The sequence below is a fragment of the Telopea speciosissima genome, chromosome 10 (assembly GCF_018873765.1).
Source record: "Telopea speciosissima isolate NSW1024214 ecotype Mountain lineage chromosome 10, Tspe_v1, whole genome shotgun sequence".
Lineage (NCBI taxonomy): Eukaryota > Viridiplantae > Streptophyta > Magnoliopsida > Proteales > Proteaceae > Telopea > Telopea speciosissima.
The window spans coordinates 10,023,428-10,046,479 of record NC_057925.1 but is presented as its reverse complement, the minus strand read 5'-3'; the positions used below and the strand labels follow the sequence as shown (position 1 = coordinate 10,046,479).

The window sequence follows — 23,052 nt, the reverse complement described above, 5'->3', positions numbered from 1 at the left end:
GTTTAAATGTTTAAGAATTAACATTTAAGAGTACTAACACAAGTATATAAGTATATAACTATTTAGTATTTTTCCCCTAACCCTCATATTTTTTTCATATTTAAAAACAATTTTTAAAAATATTTTTCAAATAAATATTGGCCTAGCACAACAAAATCGAAAAGATATGTAAATGGGCAGCAAATAAGAAGTATGTACAATTTACTTTTATATTTTTCAGTCATTTTAAAACAAAAACCTCATATTTTTTGCTATTTTTTTGAATTTTTTATAATTTTTGAAAATTAAAAAATTAATTATTGGCAGAAAAATATTTTTGACACCATGAGGCCATAGATCGGCCAATGGTGTCTAACATATATTTAATTCATCACCATACAATATACATAACCCCTATTATTTTTTTATTTTTGTTGTAAATAAATCCAATTTTTGAAGCAAAAAAATAAATAAATAATATATATACCAAAAAAAAATTTCGACACTGTGAAGTCGTAGATCGGCTTCCAGTGTCTAACATATATTTATTTCATCACAAACAAACATGTTGATCATGCATTTCCCTAAAAAAAATCAATTTTGAGAATATGGTTTTACCTGGAATAGTGGAAAGGCTTCACAGATGTGCTAAGAAGTTTGTTCTCCAAGTGATTTCGGCGTAGTTGCGGCAAGGATTCAAGTGGGAAGTGGAAGATTGAAGAAGAAATGAGTAAGAACCTTAAAAAACCAAGCAAAAGTGCCAAAGGAGGAAAAATGCTCTTTGTAATTTCGACCGAGACTGACGAAACATGGTATTTTATATAAAGCAATATCTTGAGATTTTTGAAATCTCGCGAGATTCAAAATCTCAAAAAATCTGGAGAATTTCGATCGAAATTTTGTATTTTTTTTATTCGAGGGGGTTGAGATTTTTTTGAACTATGGTTGACAAAACCTGTGAAATGTTTCAAAGAGCTTTTCTTTGGTGGGGTTGTTGCCGGGAGGGAATTTTTTTTTTTTGGGGGGGGGGGGAGACGGGTTGGTATTTGGTAATTGAAGTAGGTTTCATTCATATTGAAGTTGAGTTCAGTGGTGAGGGTAGAGATGTAAACAGTGTGTCTAATATGGATCTCAGATCTTAATTTGTATCATATAAATCAGTGCTTGAAATCTGGATCCCAACTCTTAATTTGTATCATATAATAAGGGTATGGTGAGATCAGGGGACCCCATCGATTTCAAATGAAGCAGCCCATTCTCACATTATCACAAGAAATAACAAGTATAAGCAAATACCAACCCAACAGAGAACATGGTATTATTCTTTTTATTAGATGGTGAATGTCTATTACATAGTGAATATATGCCCGTATTTTTGCTTATAGAGCTGCCGTATTAAACATGTACTGTATCATTGCCGTACACGTTTTATTGTACCGGATTTTGAAAAGTATTATTGCCGCCTGATCCGTTTAATTTCCGTATGTATCTGTACCCGTTTGATTGCCATTCTTGAAGTTACAAACTAAGCTCCCGCAGTACCCCTCCCTTGTTCTCTCTCTCTCTCTCTCTCCCTTCCTCCGTTGTGAACCTTGCAACACCCCTCCACTCCTCTGTCTCCCCCCACTCTCTGCAACACCCGTCCCCTGCCCTAACTCCACCCTTGCCCCCATCTCTACCCTTTGCCCTCTCCTCTCCAGCTACTACCTTCCCTTTGTTGTGAGCCTCCATTGCTTTTGTCTTCCATCTCTATGCCTTGGTCTCCAGTCTCTGCACCTAACCTATTGCCACCACCTTGCCCTCTTCTCCCTCTTGAAGTCTCCCATGTAAGTTCCTGGCCTTTATTCATTGAAGCCACCGCCTTTCTCATTGTAGCCACTTGCAGCAAGAGGCAACGTCGAGAAGTGAACAATGGTAGTGACAGTGGTGAGCAACGGCATCAGAAAACAGTAGGAAAACAGGTCCAACTTTCTGCGAATTGGAGCGCCTTCCATGTATACCTTCGCAAAGAAGGTGTGCCTTTGCCAATGGTTTCCTTTCTTTACAAGTGTACTCCTTGGGTGTGATTTCAACAATTGGGGGGGGGGGGGGAGGGAAGTTATTTTGAAAAAGGAAGTATGGAAGAAGCAAAAGAAAAAGGACATATGGTTTAGATTAGTTAAATGTACCTGGACATATCCCGATGGATTGACCTGACTTGGATGTGTATTTGTTTGTTTATAGTCTTGTTGTGTAAGTAAGAGAGAAGTGTAAGATTTTTTTTTTCTTCGAGTTAGGACTTCTGGGGAGAGTTCTAGCTGTGACCTTTGGGTGTTCTTGAGAGATCTTCGTTGTATTTTCTTCCATCACATAGTGAATCATCTTCAGCTTCACCTGTGGATGTAGCACATCATATTGGTGTGTGAACAACGTTAAATCTCTGTGTCATCTTTGCTATGTTTTGTTTTCTTCGTGGTTCTTGGTGTTTGCGTTAACATCATCATCTAAATGCATAAATATACATTGAGAGGCATCTTTTTGTACAATTGAGTTGAGCTCAAGAAGAAAGGAAGTGCATAGCAATGTTCCTAATCCTGATTACAATGAGAAGCAAGATAGTAACCCATCAAAGCTGATAGTGGGAAGTAGGATCAACTGCGCTCACCAATAGCCTACCCTCCTCTTCATGATACCCCCGAGCATCGGCTTAGATCAATGGGAATTGATAGGCTGCAAACAATTCTCCATGATCAATTCCAGTCCCTTCGAGATAGCAAGTAATTCCACAGTAAATATGTGATCCTCTGTACACGTACTGAAAAGCTGACAATGGTGTACCCACTATCTATCAAGAAATAAGGGGGGGGGGGAGAGAGAGAGAGAATACTGATGCAGTTGCACTTTCATGGTTGGACGAACATGATCCAATCTAAAAGCCCAAATCATGGAAAATCGGGTTCAAGCTTGGATTTCAGTCCAATAGGGGTATTTGGAGATCAGGTTGAGTGAGATTGCATTTGAGGTAATCACTCCTTTTTCTGTTTAGAGTATGATTAGGGGGTATTTTTCCTTCTGTGTTATATATGAAACCACCCTTTTTATCGAATAGATCTGATTGGATGAGATTGCATTTGAGTTTATATGCTGCTTTGCCATGAGAGTTGACAGACTAGTCGATTGCTTGATTCTTCTTTCATCCCTGGTCAGATTTCCTTCTTCCGATCTTTTTCTCCTCAGGTCTAACCTCTTCCTTAATCTCATTCCTTGTTCTTTTTACCTGTTCTCTATTTTCCTTCTATTTTCTTTGTGTTGTGCTGGGTTTTGGACTGAAACTCTGATATGGTTCCTTGTCTTCCACCAGGTTCAGTTTAGTAGCTAAATATTCTTTCACCTGGTGTTGTGGATGGTCATTTGCTGGATTCCAGAGAGTTTTGAGTGGGGAATATTGTCTTGAAATTTCAGGTTCATTTGGTTTAACCTGGGAGAGTTCCATTTACCCACAAGCTAGTTGGTCTTCTATATGTTTGTTTCTGTTGAGAGGTTTAAGACAACCATCTTTACTTATTCACAATCAAGTCCAGATTCTCTGGTTATTTATTAAAATCCCGTCTTTCATAAGTTTTTTTTTTCCTGTTAAAGGAGCTAAAAGAGTTATGGGTAGGCCTAAAATGACCATAGGTGAATTTGTGAAGATTGACATCCTCATTCCTCTTACTTCTCTTTCCCTCAGTTTCCCCTACTGTCTTTTGAATGAATCCATGTAGCCGGCCCCATTTAGTTGGGATAAGGCTGAGTTGTTGTTGTGTTTGTTACCCCTGCCTTTCCCAAATTCCAGAAACGTCCTCCCTTTCAAATCATATTTACTTTTATGCTCCTGAATTCTATTTACCTTCTTTAAAAGAGTCATGAATTTGATTATTTTTGCAAATTTTGCAATTGTCCCTTACCTTGCCACTTGTGGGTGGCAACCCAAAATTAAGGTTTTGGAACCCAAGGTTGAATTAAATACCCATTGAATCCTGATACCACTATGGCTTGATCTTCCGTTATCTACCAACCAAGCCATCTCAATTCAGTATAATAATTCCCTTAGTAAGAGAAGGGCATTAGATCTACTTGAGGATTGTAGAACTAAATCTTGAATCAAGATTCCATGCATATTAATTAAATGATTAAAATACTGTATCATCCATCACATGCTGCATCAGGCCCTGCCACCTTATTTGCCACATCAAATAAAACTGAGGCAGTTTGCAACTCAGTTCTATTCTTCCCTCAGTTTGAGCTCTTCCCTTATCTGTTGAACATTGGTAAAGAACTATAGTTGTCAGCTTATAAACACACAGAAATCCAGCATGGGTTTGAGCTCTTCCCCTGCATCCCTTATAGTAATTGACCTACCAAGTACTTGGGTTTGCCTACAATTCTGGGTGCAAACAAAGCTAGACTATTCCATGGGATAAGTGACCGAGCAACAAAGAGGATGTTTGGGTGGTCTAAGTCATTTCTCAGCTACGTAGGAAGGGAAACTCTTATGAAGGCAGTGGTACAATCAATCCCAAGCTGCTTTTGAAAGTAAAGCCCTGTTTTGTGTTGCTGGGTCCCTCAAACCCAGTCCCCCATTCTTCTTGGATTGGGTAATTTTATCCCATGACAACCAGTTAATCTTTGGGGATCCTTCTTTTCCTCCCCATAAAAATTGAGCTATCTCCCTCTTTGACCGGTTATGGAAGGTCATTGATAGTTTGGAGTGGATAGCAAGAGATGGTTATCTAGGATTTTTAAAATCCCTTATGGTGATTGACCTATCAAGTGCTTGGGTTTGCCTACAATTCTGGGTGCAAACAAAGCTGAACTATTCAATGGGATAAATGACCGAGCAACAAAGAGGATGTTTGGGTGGTCTAAGTCATTTCTCAGCCACACAGGAAGGGATACTCTTATTAAGGGAGTGGTACAATCAATCCCAAGCTTCGCTGCTAGCCATTTCAAACTATCAATGACCTTCCATAAGACTTCCCTTTTGGCTCACATTCTATTCATAGCTTGAAAAGCATAAGCAAAGCCAAAACAGAAAAGGAACAGAACAGCAATAATGAAACAGAAACTTATTTTCCTGTGTCAGTTTAGCAAGCCCCAAGGCCCAAACAAAATGTTAAAATTTTCCTATGAGCAACTAAATAAATGAAAATACTTTGGAGAAGATGAAAGAAAGTTGTCAAGGTGTTGCCTAGGTGACAAGGTGGGCCGATGCTGAAGTGAGCAGTTGCCTCATGTATCGAGATGCCCGGTCCATGAAGAAGAAATTAAGCTACCTTGAATATAGAAACATACCTGGAATTTTCTGTTCATGCTGCTATGCTGCCTGATGTCAGCTAAGTATTTTGTACTGCAAAGAGCAAGTTTAAAAATGATGGATTTTGGAATTGTAGAAGCTGTAAATGGAGCTGGAAAAAAAAAAATAGCAAACCACTGTTAGGGGAGAACCATTCTCTTAATTACAAGTAATACCTTACCATTAACAGTTCCTAACATGACTGGTAATTGCAGTTTAGCAACCTCGTTGAGTGATGCTGCCCCTTTTCCCGAACAAATAAAGTATCAATTTAATCTTTAAATAAAGTTCCTAATCAAATTAAACTTCCTAAAAAGGAATCTCATTGCAAATTGATTACCATATTTAGTGATTTGGTCATACCTTTCTCAAGACAACTCAAATTGCAATAAGTGAATGAACTTTCAAACGGAACCAAAGCCATCCTAAATGAATAACCTGAAACCTTTCAAAAATAGTGCCAACGGTAAGTGATGGAAAAAAAAAAAGCGACTCAAAAGTCAAAAGAAAATTTCCTATGCAATTCCACACAGGTAACTGCCCTTGAATTCATCCATGCGGTTGTCCTCTAGGAAACACTGGTCCTTCTGGGGTTGGGTGGCCCTATCAGATTGTCTTGTGGTTCAAGTTTCTGCATAGTCAGGTCCTATCACGGAGGTGGATTTCTACTGGTGTAGTGTAATTAAAATATGGTTTGGACTCTGTTCTCTGCAGAGGCTATGTTAGAAATTGTGGAAGGATCTAGCAAAAATAAGATTACTTGGATGTCTTATGCTTCAAAGTAGCTTTATTTGCTTGTGCATCATATCTTCTCCACAAGGGACCTTGCTTGTAGGCTGTATTGAATTCAATGTAGTTGAAGGACTGTTAATGAGTGACATCCAAATTAGTAATTCTCAGTTAAAATCTTCTTCAAGATGCTTCATGGGGATGGCAGTCTTATCAAAGTTGATCCCTTTTGCAGTCTACTGGAGCTTGTGGGGGGAACAAACTCATGTATATTTTAGGCCACTGGGTTACTAGGAAAGCTTAGTGGCTAGTATCTTTGGTGTCTGTCGTACCAGATTCACAGATGTTATTACTTGTGGGATTTGGGATAACTGGAATGGGTTTGTTACTTTGTTAATTGGTTAGGCATTTTATGGGCATCATTTTTGGTAAAGGGATGTTTTTTTTTTCCCGTAGTGCATATGGGTGTTGCACTGCAATTTACAGCATCCTGAGTGAAGAAGTTGCTTTGTTTTTTTTTTTCTTTCTTGGGTTTTATTGATGTAGATAAGTCACCTAAAGGGTTTATTTTATTGAAAATAAGCTTTGGGTTGGGTCATATATGTATTGGGACTTTCATCCCATGGGTTTATTTTGTAATTGGCTAATTTAATAAGCTTAAAATACGGGTAGAAAGTAGGAAAACAGGATTTACTTCATTAGTTTAGTTTGAGTCATGTTTTGAGTCTGTTTTCTTTATTATTTCACTTTCTTAGTCAATTTAGGTTACCTTATTAGTTAAAGGATAGGGTTAGGCCTTTCCTTTTTAGTGTCTAAGTCTATTTTTGAGTCTTCTATATAAGTTTGTATGGGAGGTCAGCATTGTACACGAATTGATTAATGAAATATTGGCTGAAGCCTTTTTGAAAATCCTAAGATAGGATGGGTGAGATGCCCAAGGTGAGATAGCCAACCCTTCCTTTCCTCCTCCTTCTTCCCTACTTAATCCCCATTCTTCTAATTTCTGTTTTGTTTTAAAACCTAAACCAAGCCATCGGGGTGTATTTTGAAGTTTGCATCAAGGTTTTGAGATCCAAGAGTCATTCAACACCACTGATTCGATTGGTTGCTGCTTCAACAAGTTTCAAATTTGTGGGTTTATATTTATTACTTGTCTTGTGGTTACCAATTTGAGACCCCATTAAAACAATTCCTTACCTTTTACAACACCACCAACTCAGCCTTATCCCAGTTAATTGGGGTCACCTACATGGATCCTTGCCCTCCAATCAGCTTTATTTTGAGGTCATACTTGACACAAGGCCTAAGCTATGCATGTCTTTCATCACCACTTCTCCTAAGTTAATTTTGGTCTGCCCCTGGATTTTTTAGTTCCTTCAATCTGAATCAAATTACTCCTCCTGTAGTGGGGCATCCAAAGGCCTTCGTTGAACATGGACGTGCCACCTCAAACAACTTTCTAGTAGCTTCTCATATATCGGAGCTACTCCCAAATCAGCTCTAATATGACCATTCCTTACTTTATCCTTCCTAGTTTTGCCACTCATAACATCCTCATCTCCACTGCACAAGTTATTTATATGATGCTTCTTAATTGCCCAACATTCCGCACCGTACATCATAGCCAATCGTATGATTGTCTTATAACATTTGCTTTTAAGTTTTAAAGGAATACATCGATCACACAACACTCCAGACGTACCTTTCCGGTCTCCACTTCACCAATCCTATTTTAGTTCTCTATAAAACTTCATCCTCTATATCATCGTCTTTATTTATGATAAGAGTGCAAATACCTAAAATAATTACATTGCAGAATCTCCCTCTCATCAATTTTCACCACCTCATTATCCGTCCTAGTGTAACCAAAGTTACCCAAAATATACTCTGTCTTCTTTCTACTTATCTTAAAATCTTTTGATTCCAAGGTTGATCTCCATAATTCCAACTTGGTGTTAATCCCTTCTTTCGTCTCATCCATCACAATAATATCATCAGCAAAAAACATACACCAAGAATTCTCATCTTGAATGTCTCTGGTTAAATCATCCATGATAAGCGCAAACAAATAAGGGCTTAGAGCCGATCCTTGATGTAACCCAATTGTAATTGGGAATTCACTACCTTGACCCCTCACAGTTCTTACACTAGTCACCACACCATCATGCATATCGTTAATAATGTCATATATTTACATGACACCTTTCTCTTCTCTAGTTTATGCCAGAGTAACTCTCTAGGGACTCTGTTCTAGGCTTTTTCTAGGTCAGTAAAAACCATATGGAGATCCTTCTTGCAATCTCTAAATGTTTCCATGAGTCTCTTAAGTAAATTGCATTTGTTGTGGATCTTCCCGGCATAAGTGCATAACCAAATTGGTTCTCTGAATAATTGTTTCTTGTCTCAGGCGGGTTTCAAAAACAATTCCTTACCTTTCTCAAAAACAAAAAGTAACTTTTATGCTCTATTAACCAACAAAATTAATTGTCAGAATTGACTGCTTAGGTTTTTTTTTTTTTGGGGGTGGGTGTGTTCAGGTAATTACTAATAGTTGGGTTCAAGTCAAGTTAGTCCAATCTCAGAAAACAATCAAATGGCAACAGGGCTATGATGCCTACTAGTGGCACTTATGTTAAGTAAACCCCGTGGACATGTAAGTTGGGTCATGTGGAACCCAATTTAGTTGTTGACCCTAATGTTAAAGCTATATAGTTTAAATTTCGAGGAGACTGATACTCCATCCGTGAACATGTGTTCTTATGCCGTGCCCTTTCTATGACGGATTTTCTGGTTCCTAGTTTAATAGTTCTGCTTTAATTTTAGAAATCTTGATATTCTACGGCAAACCCCATTTTCCCTACATATATCTAGCTTAAAATGTGTTTTCCTGAGTATAAGTAGTTCCTTATACACATTTGAAAGACCTAAATGGCAAGGTTTCAAGCTTGAGATCTCCTTAAACCATCTTTGATAAAGGGTGAACAGAAGAATAAGTGCTGGCCATCAGTTGCCGCTTAAAGTATTAACAGAAGATAACTGTTGTGTGCATGCCTAAATCTTCATTTAAATTGTTCTATTCTAGGTGTCTTAATGTAGTCCTAGATAGACAAAGGATCTACTAGGAGCCAAGTAACCAGGACCTTCCAAACAGCTGGCCTATTGGGCAGATTTGAGGAATTAGGTCAAAACTAGGGTTAGGCTTAGGGTAATGGGGTTGGATCTTATTTGGTAAAGCTAGGCAGGTTTTCAGAAGTTTAATGAACTAGGTTTAGTGAAGTCTGAATAAGAAATTAAAAATCAGAAAATTAGGGTTTTGGGTTTTGGGGAAGATTAGAGTGAAGAGTTTAGGGGTTTAGGTTAGGAATTTTAGGATGAGCCTTGGGTCGAGTGCTAAGGACAGTGAGGGGGCAGTTCGGCTGTAATTTGAGAAGGTTTTGATGGTTAGATTAGCCTAGGTGAATTTTCAGCACTTCGTGCTTGGCGCGTTGGTCAAGTGCTCACTTGCTGAATGCTTGGTCATGGGTTCAAGTCCTGGAAACAGCCTCTCTGGAAATAGGGGTAAGGCTGCGTACATTAGACCCTCCCCAGACCCTGCTAAATGCGGGAGCCTTGTGCACTTGGTACGACCTTTTTTACTGGAGTTGAGGGGGATTAGGATTGTGATGGGAGGATGGACTTAGGGTTAAGATCGAGTGGAAGAGTTGCTAAGAAGGAGCTGTGGTTGAAGTTTGATTGGATTTGGCTGGTGGAATTGGGCTGGACATAATGTAGATACCCTACGGTTAGGTGGATCGATGGGGATTATGGGTGGGGTGATATTGAGGATTGATTGGCTTAGGATATAGGATTAGAAAAAAAGGGGATTGCTAAAATAGTAAATTACTTGTGTAGCAGATCTTCAATGGCAGCAACCTTTGAAGACAGAATTGAGGTTCTCCCGATCTACAAGATGCAAGGAGATAAGTAGAAGATCCTCCCGGTCTACAAGACGCAAGGTGTCAACTGGAGATCCACCAGTCCCTCACCTTGATATTACTCACAAGGCACACTCACAATGAGCAGAGGCAGCAGCAGTAATGGCAGCAAGCATAAGACAAGTTATTTTCTGAAATCTGAATTGTGGGGGAGCCTCCCACGATTTTATTTATTTATAATCTGAGGCCAATGGCCAAACACCTAATTCTAGAATTTGGACCGTACCAGGGAGGGGAGTGAGGGTCATCATGCTTCCTCCATTGGAGATTTTAAAGTAATCATTGCCCCCCCCCTCCCCAACCAAAAAAAAAAAAAAAAAAGAAGTGTAACTAGTTAAGCCATTTCTTTGGTTAAAAATTGTGAGAAGCATAGCATGATTGCACATCACTGGAAAATTCATTAAGGATTTTAAAGCAAACATGGTCCCCCCCCCCCTCCCTCCCCAAAAGGAAAAGAAAAAAAAGTAACTAGATATGCCATTTCTTGTGGTTAAAAATGTGAAAAGTGTAGCATGACTGAATAACGGGAAATTAACTATCTTTTCAATGTTGTGCAGGTGGAAATTGGAAACAAGACTTCACACAAGACATTTTGGAAGTAGTGTTTTTCTTGGTATTGGAAGAGTTTCACGGTTAGACTTGCTGGACAAATTTTCTTTAAATGGCACTGGTTGTAATCTGTGGTCAACCATGCAGTGGAAAGTCAACAGCTGCACGGTGCCTAGTGGACGCTCTTAATGCCCTGGAATCAAAACCTACAGTCAAGATTATTGATGAATCTTCCTTTCATCTTAATCGAAATGAAAGCTATGCTAATATGACAGCAGAGAAGAACCTACGGGGAGTTCTCAGGTCCGAAGTTGACAGATCCTTGTTGAAAGACAATATTGTTGTTGTAGACTCTTTGAACAGCATCAAGGGTTACAGATACGAGTTATGGTGTCTGGCTCGTGCTGCAGGAATCAGATATTGTGTGTTATTTTGTGATGCAGAAGACAATCACTGTAGGGAATGGAACAAGGAGCGTCGGGAGAGTGGGGATGGCTCTTATGAGGACAAAATATTTGAAGATTTAGTAAGGAGATTTGAGAAACCAGATCGACGCAATCGATGGGATTCTCCGCTTTTTGAATTATGGCCATCCAAAGATGGAATAGAGCAGTCTTCTACTGCTATTCTGGATACTGTGGCATATGTGACAAAAAAAGTGGACTCCAAAACAAGAGATATTAAGGTCCTCCAACCCACCATTGCTACTCAAAGTGCACGGTTGTCTCAGACAAATTCACTCTATGAGACCGACCGTGCAACACAGGAAGTGATCAATGTAATTATGGAAGCGCAATCACAGGCACTTGGAGGACCTGTAAATGGGATCTCTCTTGGAACAGAATTTCCAACCATCAACATTCAAAGATCTGTTGGACTCCCAGAGCTCCGAAGCCTGCGACGAACATTTGTAAAATTGACAGGGCAAACCAGCTTGAGTGGACCACCACCGCCATCGGACGTTAACAGTGCCAAAAGGATGTTTGTTGATTACTTGAACAGGGAACTAGGAACTGCTTGAAAGGAACCTAATTGCTCATAAAGAGTACATGAGAACCCCCTGGGGGAGAGGGGCGAGGAGGATACTCATCACTGTTTGGAAAGCTCGCAAGCAAGGATCGCTCAGCTCATACTATGCCTGCCTTAGACACCCATCGGATTTAGAAGCTGCGTGTTCAAGGTTTCCTAAACTTTACTAAGATCAAAATATTGTATTTTAATGCGGTGCATAAAATTATCAGTTTTAATTGTGGGTCTCTTTTGTTTGAGGTTTTGCTATCAAAATTAGGTCCATTGGATGATGAAAATTTATAATAGTTGCGAACTTTTTATCTTGATTAATGAACTCAGCTAAATCTGATGCTTAGTTGAACTGCATCTAATCAAAAGGTGGTCTTAAACTCAATTTAGCTTTGTCTCCAAAGACTGATTATATTGTGATGCATAAAAGGAGCCCTCTATTGGGCATGTTGAGCACCATAGGAAAAAAGAGGGGGGGGGGGGGGGCTGGTGTTGTTTTTGTTAGAAAAAGAGATTCATTAGAAGGAGAAATGAACCTAGTTTGCAAAACCAATTAAGCAATAATGGAAGGTTTTTTTTTTTATTTACTTATTAATGAATGATTTAAAAAACCCACCAGGGCAATGGTCACTAAAACATGTCTATATAATATAATGAATGTGGTCTAGAAATCTGTTATTGCATTTGGTATGGATTTTAGAACAGCCTAGTAATCCTCTCTTCTTTAACAAGCCTGGAACCTTTGGCCTCAATGTGAGCTACAGGCACAACAAACCATTGAGGTTGCTTAGATGTGTTTTTTTTTTTTTTTTGGGTAGAAGAGGTTGCTTAGATGTTGGTAAGTGAAATTTTGAAAACAGTTTTTCTTAATGCTCCTCTTGTTGCAAAGGAAAAAAAACGAAGGTAAGTGAAATGTTTTCAAATTAAAAATAAATTTTTGTAATCATTACCTAACATGATGTGTTCATTACAAATCATTTTAAAATTAGTTATTAAAACTTGAGAAAAAAACCAAAAGAAGATTATCATAGAAGAAGTGTTGAAGAAGGACATGTTTAGCTTAGGCCTTGTTTCTGGTATGTCTTCAAATAGAGTTGATTGGAAAGTCAAGATCCATGTGGTTGACCCCATTTAGATGGACAATGATGATGTATTGATGTTGTTGTATTGCACTCCATTTAAAGACCTAGAGCGGAATGGTAGGTAGTGAAGAAGCGGTACATAGCTAAGAAGGGACGATGCCTTAGAATTTGTGCCGATGTTGTATGACCCCCCCACCCCATTTACTTCTTTATTATTATTTTGTTGACTCTTTTAGGATCTATGTAGCTGACCCCATTAAGTTGGGATAAGGCTATGATGATGATGTTGTTGTTGTTGTTGTTGTTATTGTATTAAAATTTGGGAAAAAGATTGCGACGATGATAGTGTGTAGATAAACACGTTCCACCTGTTGTGACCATACTCTTGGTCCTCATTAAACTACCTACTGGAAGATTTGATTTCTCACCTCCACATTGGTCGGAAATTGTGCTGTGGCATCGTAGCAATCTTCCTCCCTTAAAAATTACTTTGCATCCAAATCCTTTGTATTTAAGAGTTAAATAAAACTACATCAGAAAATTTTAAGGCAAGAGATCGTTGCCTTGCCGTGTAGCTCTTGCACTAGCGAGGGTTCAATGAGAGCGCCACATGGGGCATCAACATGGATGAGGTCTTTATTTCAGGGGGGCAGTAATATCGCACACGCTTTGTGTCTGGGTGCCAGATCCAAGTGACCAAGCATTATTCTTTTTCCCAAATTTTAAATACTAAATATGAATATGTGATAAGAAATTGAGTAGGTTATACAATCATATTAAGTTATGGATTACGAAATTTTATTTTCTTTAAAAAAGTTAACCCAATTTTCCTTCTTTTCCTTCCCTTTTACTATGCATTAAAAAACAAAAAAGGGAGCCTAATGCAGCTGCCAAAACTCAGTTTGATGGTAGGGAAATGGTTTGGTCAAGTATTTCATACTTCAATCTGAGTTGAACCATAACTTTGGTTGGGATCTTCCTTGCCAAAACTATGTTATTCAGACCATAGTTACCAAAAACGGAAATGGACAGTATAGGTTTTTAATGTCGCAAAACTGATATGATAAAGAAAAAGTCAAAAAAATAGAGAGTGGCAAAAAAACAGAAACAAACAATAAGCATTTTAAACATGTAGACATAAAAAAAAAGTGGAAAAAACGACCCTACACTCTTATAAATTGAGGAATTATACCTAAATTAATGCATATATACATACATAATACATACATATATATGGCAAAAGAATGTTATCTGCTCACATGGCCCTATGCTCAGACACAGGAGCACATGAAATTATTGCCCTACCCCCATGAAATAAAAAGTCTCATTCATGTTGATGCCTCTGCATCAATACGGAGTGTCAAATAATTTGTAATCTTACATTTTTGCAACTAATAAATATTGTCATTTCGTATGTGTACTTGAAAAATGTGCATGACAATGATACATTTTGATAATGACATAGTGATACATCACTTTCAAATTATTTTTGAAAACCCCTTTACACCCCTAACTTAAAAGAACTTTTGAGGATAAAACAATGAGCAATTAACAGAAGATGTCAAGTTCTAAATACTCCTATAGAGGTGTCACACTCCCATAGCTATAAAACAAGGAAAATAACATTAATAAAACAAAAAATTAATAATGTCATCCACAACAACAATTGCATCTCTATGTACAATCATAGTAGCTAAAGACACATAGAATCCACACACTTAAAAGATTCATCTAACACCTTAACACTGGAAGTAATGTTTAATGGAAAATGATAAATATCCCACTACCATCCATCATGGGATCCTTGACTTAACCATTCCACCATCTCTTTGTCATCAAACCAAATTTCTGTTCTATAGAATCCTTTGCCCATTGCATATTGCAAACCTTGCAAGATGTTTTTGGCCTTCGGTGCTAACAAGTTCCCAGAGAAGAAATCATAGGGATCTTCTTTTCCTTCAATTTGTAGCCAACATCATCAGATGTCTTGATGGTCCTCTTTTTCATTAAAGTATAACGATCATCGGACTCTGATACCATCTCATACATCAACAATCTCCTCTTCTCAGGAGTAAAAGCTTTGGATCCTTGGACTAAGTGATAAGATCTAAAGAGAACCTTCGAAACACCTAAAGCTTTATTGTGTCATCATCCATAGGAACACCAAATCACTTTCCTTTTTTTGTTTTGTTTCTCACCCCCCCCTATTAAGAGAGTTTTTGAAGACTCTAGGTCACCAGCCATTTTTTCTCTTTGAGCTCCAGCACTCCATGGGGAGGTGGACACAGCCTCAACTGAACTTACCCCTAAAATGTCCTTGGCAATTAGAGACAGATCTTTTGGATAAGAGGGAGGAGGATTCACCGGCACGCAAGTACTACTAGGGAAATGCAAACAATGAGTCAAGATCCCTAAAGAGGGATAAGGGGCATAGAAACAATGGAGGGAGAGTAAAAATGAAAACATGGCACCCAAACATGGCAGCCGAAAAAGAAAAAACATGGTTTCAAGAATCGGCAAATCTGATCGGGATTCGCCCAATTCAGATTGGAATTGACGATCGCCATTCCCAATTTCTTATGATTCTATACAGCCAATTCCTGGATAAAAACACCAGAATCGTTGGAAAATTCTAGACTGATTCCGATCCTAATCGAATCAGAATCAACACTGACAGCTTCCATCATCGATTGCGCATTTTAAAACACTGAGAAAAAGAGAACAACAAAGAAGATGAAAGCAAAAAGACATATTACATGAGAAAGAGGGAAAATTATCACCTCCAGTTTGCTGACCGGCCTAGTTCCCCAGTTCCTCTAATAGGGGGATGGTGGACCCCACCCGGGCAGGGTGTTTGGGCATGGGTAGAGAGGTCATTTCAGCCCCCCTTTGTTAGAGGAACTGGGGAACTGGGCCGGTCAGCAAACTGGAGGTGATAAAGATCCTGAGAAAGAGACCAGTTTTTGTTTTGTTTGTTTCTTTTTGAATTTTTAGGGGGAGGGTTCTTTGAGCAAGCGGTATAGAAGAATGAACCAATAAGGTGTAGGAAAACAATGTCTCACATTAGAGGGTAGCAAGGTTATTTCACATGAGAAGGAGAGATATAGATACCAAAGTGCTAGTGTACCCTACCCCCAGCAGCTCAGGGAACCTTTTTCCCTTTTTTAAAATATATTCATTCTTCATTCTCAGTTCTCATCAGGGTTTTAAAAGCCCAAAATTGATCCCCGTTGTACCCCGCTTACAAATTGATCAAACCCCCTTTTATTTATTGATCTCTTTATTGTTAGCAAAAACGTGTTTAAAACTTTGTTTTAAACATGTTTTCGTTTTTTACCGTTTTAAACATGTTTTGCCGTATGTTACCCAAACATTCGGTAAAAGTGGCAAACAGCAAACATTCCCGTTTAAAACGCGTTTAAAACACATTTAAAACATGTTTCTCTTTTTTTGGCGTTTTTTAAGACCTTGGACTTAAATGACCGTATCTCTTTCTCCTGAACTCTGATCGACCTGATTCTTTCTCCGACGTAAAGATGACTCGAAGTGCTACATTTTTCATGATATCACCTTCAACTCAAGGTCAATGCACGTATATTGAAAATAGAAACATGTATTTCAAATAAAAATTCCTCATTTTATTTGAGAATAGTGCCATTTTTTTGTTCTTTTTTTTGAAATACAAACGTTTAAAACCCATATCATCCGTTTTCTGTTTTTTGTCGTTCGCTGTTTTTTGGACCATTTTATTTGATCATTTGTTTGCAATTTTTTTTCGTTCTCTATTTTTTTGACCATTTTATTTGATCGTCTGTTTACAATTTTTTATCGTTTACAATCCGTACCATAAGATTCCATTTTTGCTAACCCCTTCATCGTTTGATCCCCAGCCGATTTTGAATCGATCGGACTAGGTTTGGAATTGGGATCGGGCTCAATGGATTCGCCCGATTCGATTCTGTTTTTAAACCCTGTTTCCCACCGACCTCACCTCACCTCTCTATCCATGGGTATGGGTTGAACACTTGAATTGGATCCGATACTTGTCAACAAATATAAAAACCTCACTTCCTTGAATCCCTCGGCAAAGAGAAAGGAAAGCTTGGGCGTTGGAATTTTAGGAGTAAATCGAACCCTAAAAATCTGCAGAAATGACACAAAAGTCCAATCTCTTTAAAGGGCAGAAGAAGCAGAAGTCCATCCCTCCCAGTCGTCATGGCAAACCCCCTCAAGCTCGCAAAGGTTTATTTATTCATTGATCAACTCTCTCTCTCTCTCTCTCTCTAACATCTTCTGAATTTTGATTTTCAGGCAAGAGAAATATGAAACCAACGAAAGTCACCAAGGACATGAATGCTGACCGTGTAAGTTTTCTATGGCTTGTCTTTCGTCTTCGTTAACGGATGTCTTGTATATTTTGACAAGTGCTCCAGTACTTGATTAGGATTTCCTGAGTCTGGAGTTTGATATGAATCGTGTCCCTAGACTCCCAGAGCTTGTGGCGTGGTATTCATGCTACCATTGTGTAACTGAACTAAGGCACTAGCTATTCTTACTATTTCCCTTCTACGTTATGTTTTTGACCAGCCCCTCGGGTCTGATTGAACAAGAGTGGAGGCAAAGGTCCTAGCCTCTCTCAAGATGTAGGAAACTCTCCAAGATCCCTTCTTATAGTCACGAAGACACAATAGAAAATGTTTGTTTAGTACAACTAGCTGTTTAGATCTCCCCTGTAGTTCTTATGGCATATTGGCCTTCACATCAGCACTAAGAGGCAATGGGTCTGGATACTAGTAAGTTATTGAGCTTAATTTTTTAGTGAGAGTTGGGAAGAAAAGATTTAGAGAATGATTTGGCTTGTCTAGAATGACAAAGACCATTGTTTATTTATAGAGAGGATGACAGATGCAAATAAGGTATGTTAGGTAGGTTGAGTCACATGCCTTATCCTAATATACATAGGTACATCGAGCCTAGACTGTGTCTGATGCAGATTCATCACCAAATGGGGCTTGTTTCATTGGGAATAAGTCTAGGGTTGGGATACATACATGTTGGGCCTTTGATCCCATGGGTTTCTAATGTAATAGGCCACTTTTATGGGGCCTAAAATATGGTTATATAGGTTGCATACGAGATTAGCCCAATACTTAGTTTATTTTTAAGTGTTTTAATTGAACCGGTTCAAATTGGTTGCATCCAATTGGTTCAATTTAAATGATCATGTGACTTGGTTAAGTGGTCATGTGTCAACTTAAGTGGGCATGTGATGTAAGTTAGGCTGGATTAGGACTCTATAAGTCCAGCCATGTTTTGAGTTTATTTCCTTTAGTATTCTAGTTTCCTAGTCAGTTTAAGTTACCTAATAGGTAAGGGATAGGGTTAGGCCATTCCTTTTTAGTGTCTAAGTCTATTTTTGAGTTTTTTATATAGGTTTGTAAGGGAGGTCACATTGAATACGAATTTGATTAATAAAAATTAGCTTTATGCTTGCTGCCATTGCTGTTGCTCTTTGTGAGTGTATATCCTTGTGGATCTCAAGGCGGTGAAGGGTAGGTAGACTCCTGCTACTCCTTGCATTGTGAAGATCGGGAGGTTTCTTCAAGTTATCAAGCTGCTGCCATTGTTCTTTGCAATCTAGTAAGTTTGAACCTGCTATTTGTTTTTAAACCTTCTTCTACCAGCCTTTATCTTCCCTTAGACCTAATCCACATTCCCCTCCATCCATCAAGCCCTATTCTCCATTAAACTTGCAACTCCTACCTCAACTAGAACTCCCTTATAACTCTAGATTTAGCCATCAATTTCGAACCCTACTTCCAGCCTATATCCCCCACACCTCTCCCTACATTCAACCTTAAACCTAGCCCTTAGTCTCCACTACAACCCCTCCATTCCACCATTCCTTTAAAACCCAAAACCTGCAACTCAATTCTGTCCAGAATTGCGGAATTTTAAAACCTTCCCAAATCCAATTATTTTTATCCCATAATAACCCCTTAGACCTGCATATTAAAGTCATATAAGACCCATTCCCAAATTCCCATTCTAAACCCTAAAATTAACCTAAAACCTAGTGCTGTCCATTCGAACCAGCAGCCCCTTTTGCTATTGATCCTGTTATCTGGCTCCTAGTAGGTCTCCTACCTATCTAGGACTACATTAATTGGAATCAAAGCTATGGCGGAGGGAAGCTCCAACAAAGCCTAAAAAGACCCACCTCCATTCATTTTCAAGACCTGAGTTCGTCTACCCAATGGGAGCACAACCATATTAGTTGTTGATGAAAGGCGACGTAACAACATTATTTCACAATCCGTGGTGGATATGTTGTCCCAATCAGGAGGGATTTGCATCATGCCTACAGGTAAAGTCATTGTTGAAATTGGGTGTTCTTCATACCATGATAGTGTTTGGTGTCAGCCGGTATCACATTCAAAGAGTTTTATTGCAGTAGGTGGTGATTGGTTAGACCAAGGTACTAAAACTCGGGTCTCGGTACCAACTCGGCTCTTGGAAAAACCGAGACGAGCCGAGATCTAGCCGAGATCTCGCCGAGTTGGTGCATTTTTTTTTTCCCAACTCGAAGCCTCAACTTTGGGTCAACCCGAGATCTGGACCCGAGATCCGAGATCTCGCCGAGATATATCGAGTTTTGTCCAATTAGGTAAGGTATTTAAGTGGTAGGTGGGTTAAAATAATGGGTCGAAACCGAGATCCAACCGAGATCTCGTCGAGATATTGCACTTTTGAGACTCGTAGGCAGTCTCGTCTCGGCTTTTCCAAAAATCGAGATCTCTCGAGTTCTCGAACTATGGGTTAGATACGCGACAAGGTTGGATTGAACCTGAAAACAACTCGTGTGTCCTACCTGATCGACACTGTCTATACCATTGTTTTATTCTAAAAGGGTTACAACCAAAGGTGACCACATCGACTGTACAGCCACAGGGACTACCGAACATGTCAACTCAAACGCAAGTGGCATCCACTGTGTTTGAAGTTTCACCAATGGTGGATGCACCAACAGAAGATTCTACTAAGGCAGTTTGTATTGAAGAGATTCAAGAACCTATAGCTAAAGAAACTCAAGTAGACCAAGTTGTACCAGTAGTTAAGATCATGACTGAGAAGCTCATCCATCAAATTGATGTGGAGGTCCTAAACACAATGGTAGAAGAAAATACTGAAGAGAGCAAAGTATACAAGGCTGAGGAATGGAAGATGAAGTGGTGGTTGAGAGCACTCCACAAGAAATTATTGGCATTCAAGATGTTGTTTTTGAAAAGGTGGAGCTTGTGTCTCAAGTATTAGATGCGAAGGTTGCTAACACTGAAGACTCTATGGACAGGACATTCATAGTTGCTGCTGATTTAGAAAATGAACACAGAGTTTGTTATGCCGCGATGGTTCTTCGAAGAGAAAGCTCCACGCCTTGGAGATTTTATCCCCAATGTTCCTGCTTCACTGGAATTCTGTTTGGGAATGGTCAAAGCTGGTGATCACATGTTGATTCCTCCTTATCACTACAAAATTCGAGGACGAATTTTTTCTAGTTGGGGAGAGTTGATGCAGATTCATCACTAAATAGGGCTTGTTTCATTGGGAATAAGTCTAAGGTTGGGTTACATACATGTTGGGCCTTTGATCCCATGGGTTTCTAATGTAATAGGCCACTTTTATAGGGCCTAAAATATAGGTATATAGGTTGCATATGGGATTAGCCCAATACTTAGTTTATTTTTAAGTTTTTTAATTGAACCGGTTCAAATTGGTTGCATCCAGTTGGTTCAATTTAAGTGATCATGTGACTTGGTTAAGTGGTCATGTGACAACTTAAGAGGTCATGTGATGTAAGGTGGGTTGGATTAGGACTTTATAAGTCTAACCATGTTTTGAGTCTATTTCCTTTAGTATTCTAGTTTCTTAGTCAGTTTAAGTTACCTAATAGGTTAGCGATAGGGTTAGGCCATTCCTTTTTAGTGCCTAAGTCTATTTTTGAGTCTTCTATATAAGTTTGTAAGGGAGGTCAGCATTGAATACGAATTTGATTAATAAAAATTAGCTTTATGGTTGCTGCCATTGCTGCTGCTCTTTGTGAGTGTATATCCTTGTGGATCTTAAGGTGGTGAAGGGTAGGTGGACTCCTGCGACTCCTTGCATTGTGAAGATCGGGAGGTTTCTTCAAGTTATCAAGCTGCTGCCATTGTTCTTTGCAATCCAGTAAGTTTGAACCTGCTATTTGTTTTTAAACCTTCTTCTACCAGCCTTTATCTTCCCTTAGACCTAATCCACATTCCCCTCCATCCATCAAGTCCTAATCTCCATTAAACCTGCAACTCCTACCTCAACTAGGACTCTCTCATAACTCCAGATTTAGGCATCAATTTCGAACCCTACTTCCACCCTATATCCCCCACACCTCTCCCTACATTCAACCTTAAACCTAGCCCTTAATCTCCACTACAACCCCTCCATTCCTCCACTCCTTTAAAACCCAAAACCTGCAATTCAATTCTGTCAAGAATTGCAGAATTTTAAAGCCTTCCCACATCCAATTATTTTTATCCCATAATAACCCCCTAGACCTGCATATTAAAGTCATATAAGACCTATTCCCAAATTCCCATCCTAAACCCTAGAATTAACCTAAAACTTAGTGTTGTCCATTCGAACCAGTAACCCCTTTTGTTATTGATCCTGTTATCTGGCTCCTAGTAGGTCTCCTACCTATCTAGGACTACATTAATTGGTGTCAAAGCTATGGCGGAGGGAAGCTCCAACCAAGCCTCAAAAGACCCACCTCCATTCATTTTCAAGACCCGAGTTCGTCTATCCAATGGGAGCACAACCATATTAGTTGTTGATGAAAGACGATGTAACAACATTATTTCACAATCCATGGTGGATATGTTGTCTCAATCAGGAGAGATTTGCATCATGCCTACAGGTAAAGTCTTTGTTGAATTTGGGTGTTCTTCATACCATGATGGTGCTTGGTGTCTGCCGGTACCACATTCAAAGAGTTTTATTGTAGTAGGTGGTGATTGGTTAGACACGTGATAAGGTTGGATTGAACCTGAAAACAACTCGTGTGTCCTACCTGATCGACACCGTCTATACCATTGTTTTATTCTAAAAGGGTTACAACCAAAGGTGACCACATCGACTGTACAGCCACAGGGATTGCCGAACATGTCAACTCAAACGCAAGTGGCATCGACTGTGTTTGAAGTTTCACAAATGGTGGATGCACCAACAGAAGATTCTACTAAGGCAGTTTGTGTTGAAGAGATTCAAGAACCTATAGCTAAAGAAACTCAAGTAGACCAAGTTGCACCAGTAGTTAAGATCATGGTTGAGAAGCTCAGCCATCAAATTGATGTGGAGGTCCAAAACACAATGGTAGAAGAAAATACTGAAGAGAGCAAAGTATACAAGGCTGAGGACATGGAAGATGAAGTGGTGGTTGAGAGTACTCCACAAGAAATTATTGGCATTCAAGTTGCTGTTTTTGAAGAGGTGGAGTTTGTGTCTCAAGTATTAGATGCGAAGGTTGCTAACATTGAAGACTCTATGGACAGGACATTCATAGTTGCTGCTGATTCAGAAAACGAACACATAGAGTTTGTTATGCCATGATGGTTCTTCGAAGAGAAAGTTCTACGCCTTAGAGATTTTATCCCCAATGTTCCTATTTCACTGGAATTCTGTTTGGGGATGGTCAAAGCTGGTGATCACATGTTGATTCGTCCTCATCAATACAAAATTCGAGGACGAATTTTTTCAAGTTGGGGAGAGTTGATGCAGATTCATCATCAAATAGGGCTTGTTTCATTGGGAATAAGTCTAGGGTTGGGTTACATACATGTTGGGCCTATGATCCCATGGGTTTCTAATGTGATAGGCCACTTTTATGGGGCCTAAAATATGAGTATATAGGTTGCATACGGGATTAGCCCAATATTTAGTTTATTTTTATGTTTTTTAATTGAACCGGTTCAAATTGGTTGCATCCAATTGGTTCAATTTAAGTGATCATGTGACTTGGTTAAGTGGTTATGTGACAACTTACCTGGTCATGTGACGTAAGTTGGGCTGGATTAGGACTCTATAAGTCCAGCCATGTTTTGAGTCTATTTCCTTTAGTATTCTAGTTTCCTAGTCAGTTTAAGTTACCTAATAGATTAGGGATAGGGTTAGGCCATTCTTTTTTAGTGTCTAAGTCTATTTTTGCGTCTTCTATATAAGTTTGTAAGGGAGGTCAGCATTGAATACGAATTTGATTAATAAAAATTAGCTTTATGGTTGCTGCCATTGCTGTTGCTCTTTGTGAGTGTATATCCTTGTGGATCTCAAGGTGGTGAAGGGTAGGTGGACTCCTGTGACTCCTTGCATTGTGAAG

The 23,052-nt window shown here is 39.0% G+C and overlaps 2 protein-coding genes across 2 annotated transcripts in view; both read left to right on the top strand.

The window, feature by feature from the left end:
• The window catches only part of LOC122642963, a 41,912-nt gene that overhangs the window by 3,070 nt on the left and 15,790 nt on the right, over positions 1-23,052 (top strand). Inside the window, exons 3-4 of the mRNA XM_043836584.1 lie at positions 16,763-16,889; positions 16,959-17,011. Coding sequence (XP_043692519.1) covers positions 16,799-16,889; positions 16,959-17,011 — 144 coding nt within the window. The 5' untranslated portion in view covers positions 16,763-16,798. The remainder of the gene's footprint in view (positions 1-16,762; positions 16,890-16,958; positions 17,012-23,052) is intronic.
• LOC122642962 (protein KTI12 homolog) lies at positions 10,609-11,822 on the top strand. Its single transcript, XM_043836583.1, has 2 exons — positions 10,609-11,590; positions 11,624-11,822. The coding sequence occupies exon 1, from the start codon at positions 10,658-10,660 to the stop codon at positions 11,564-11,566; it is 909 nt and encodes a 302-aa protein (XP_043692518.1). The 5' UTR covers positions 10,609-10,657; the 3' UTR covers positions 11,567-11,590; positions 11,624-11,822.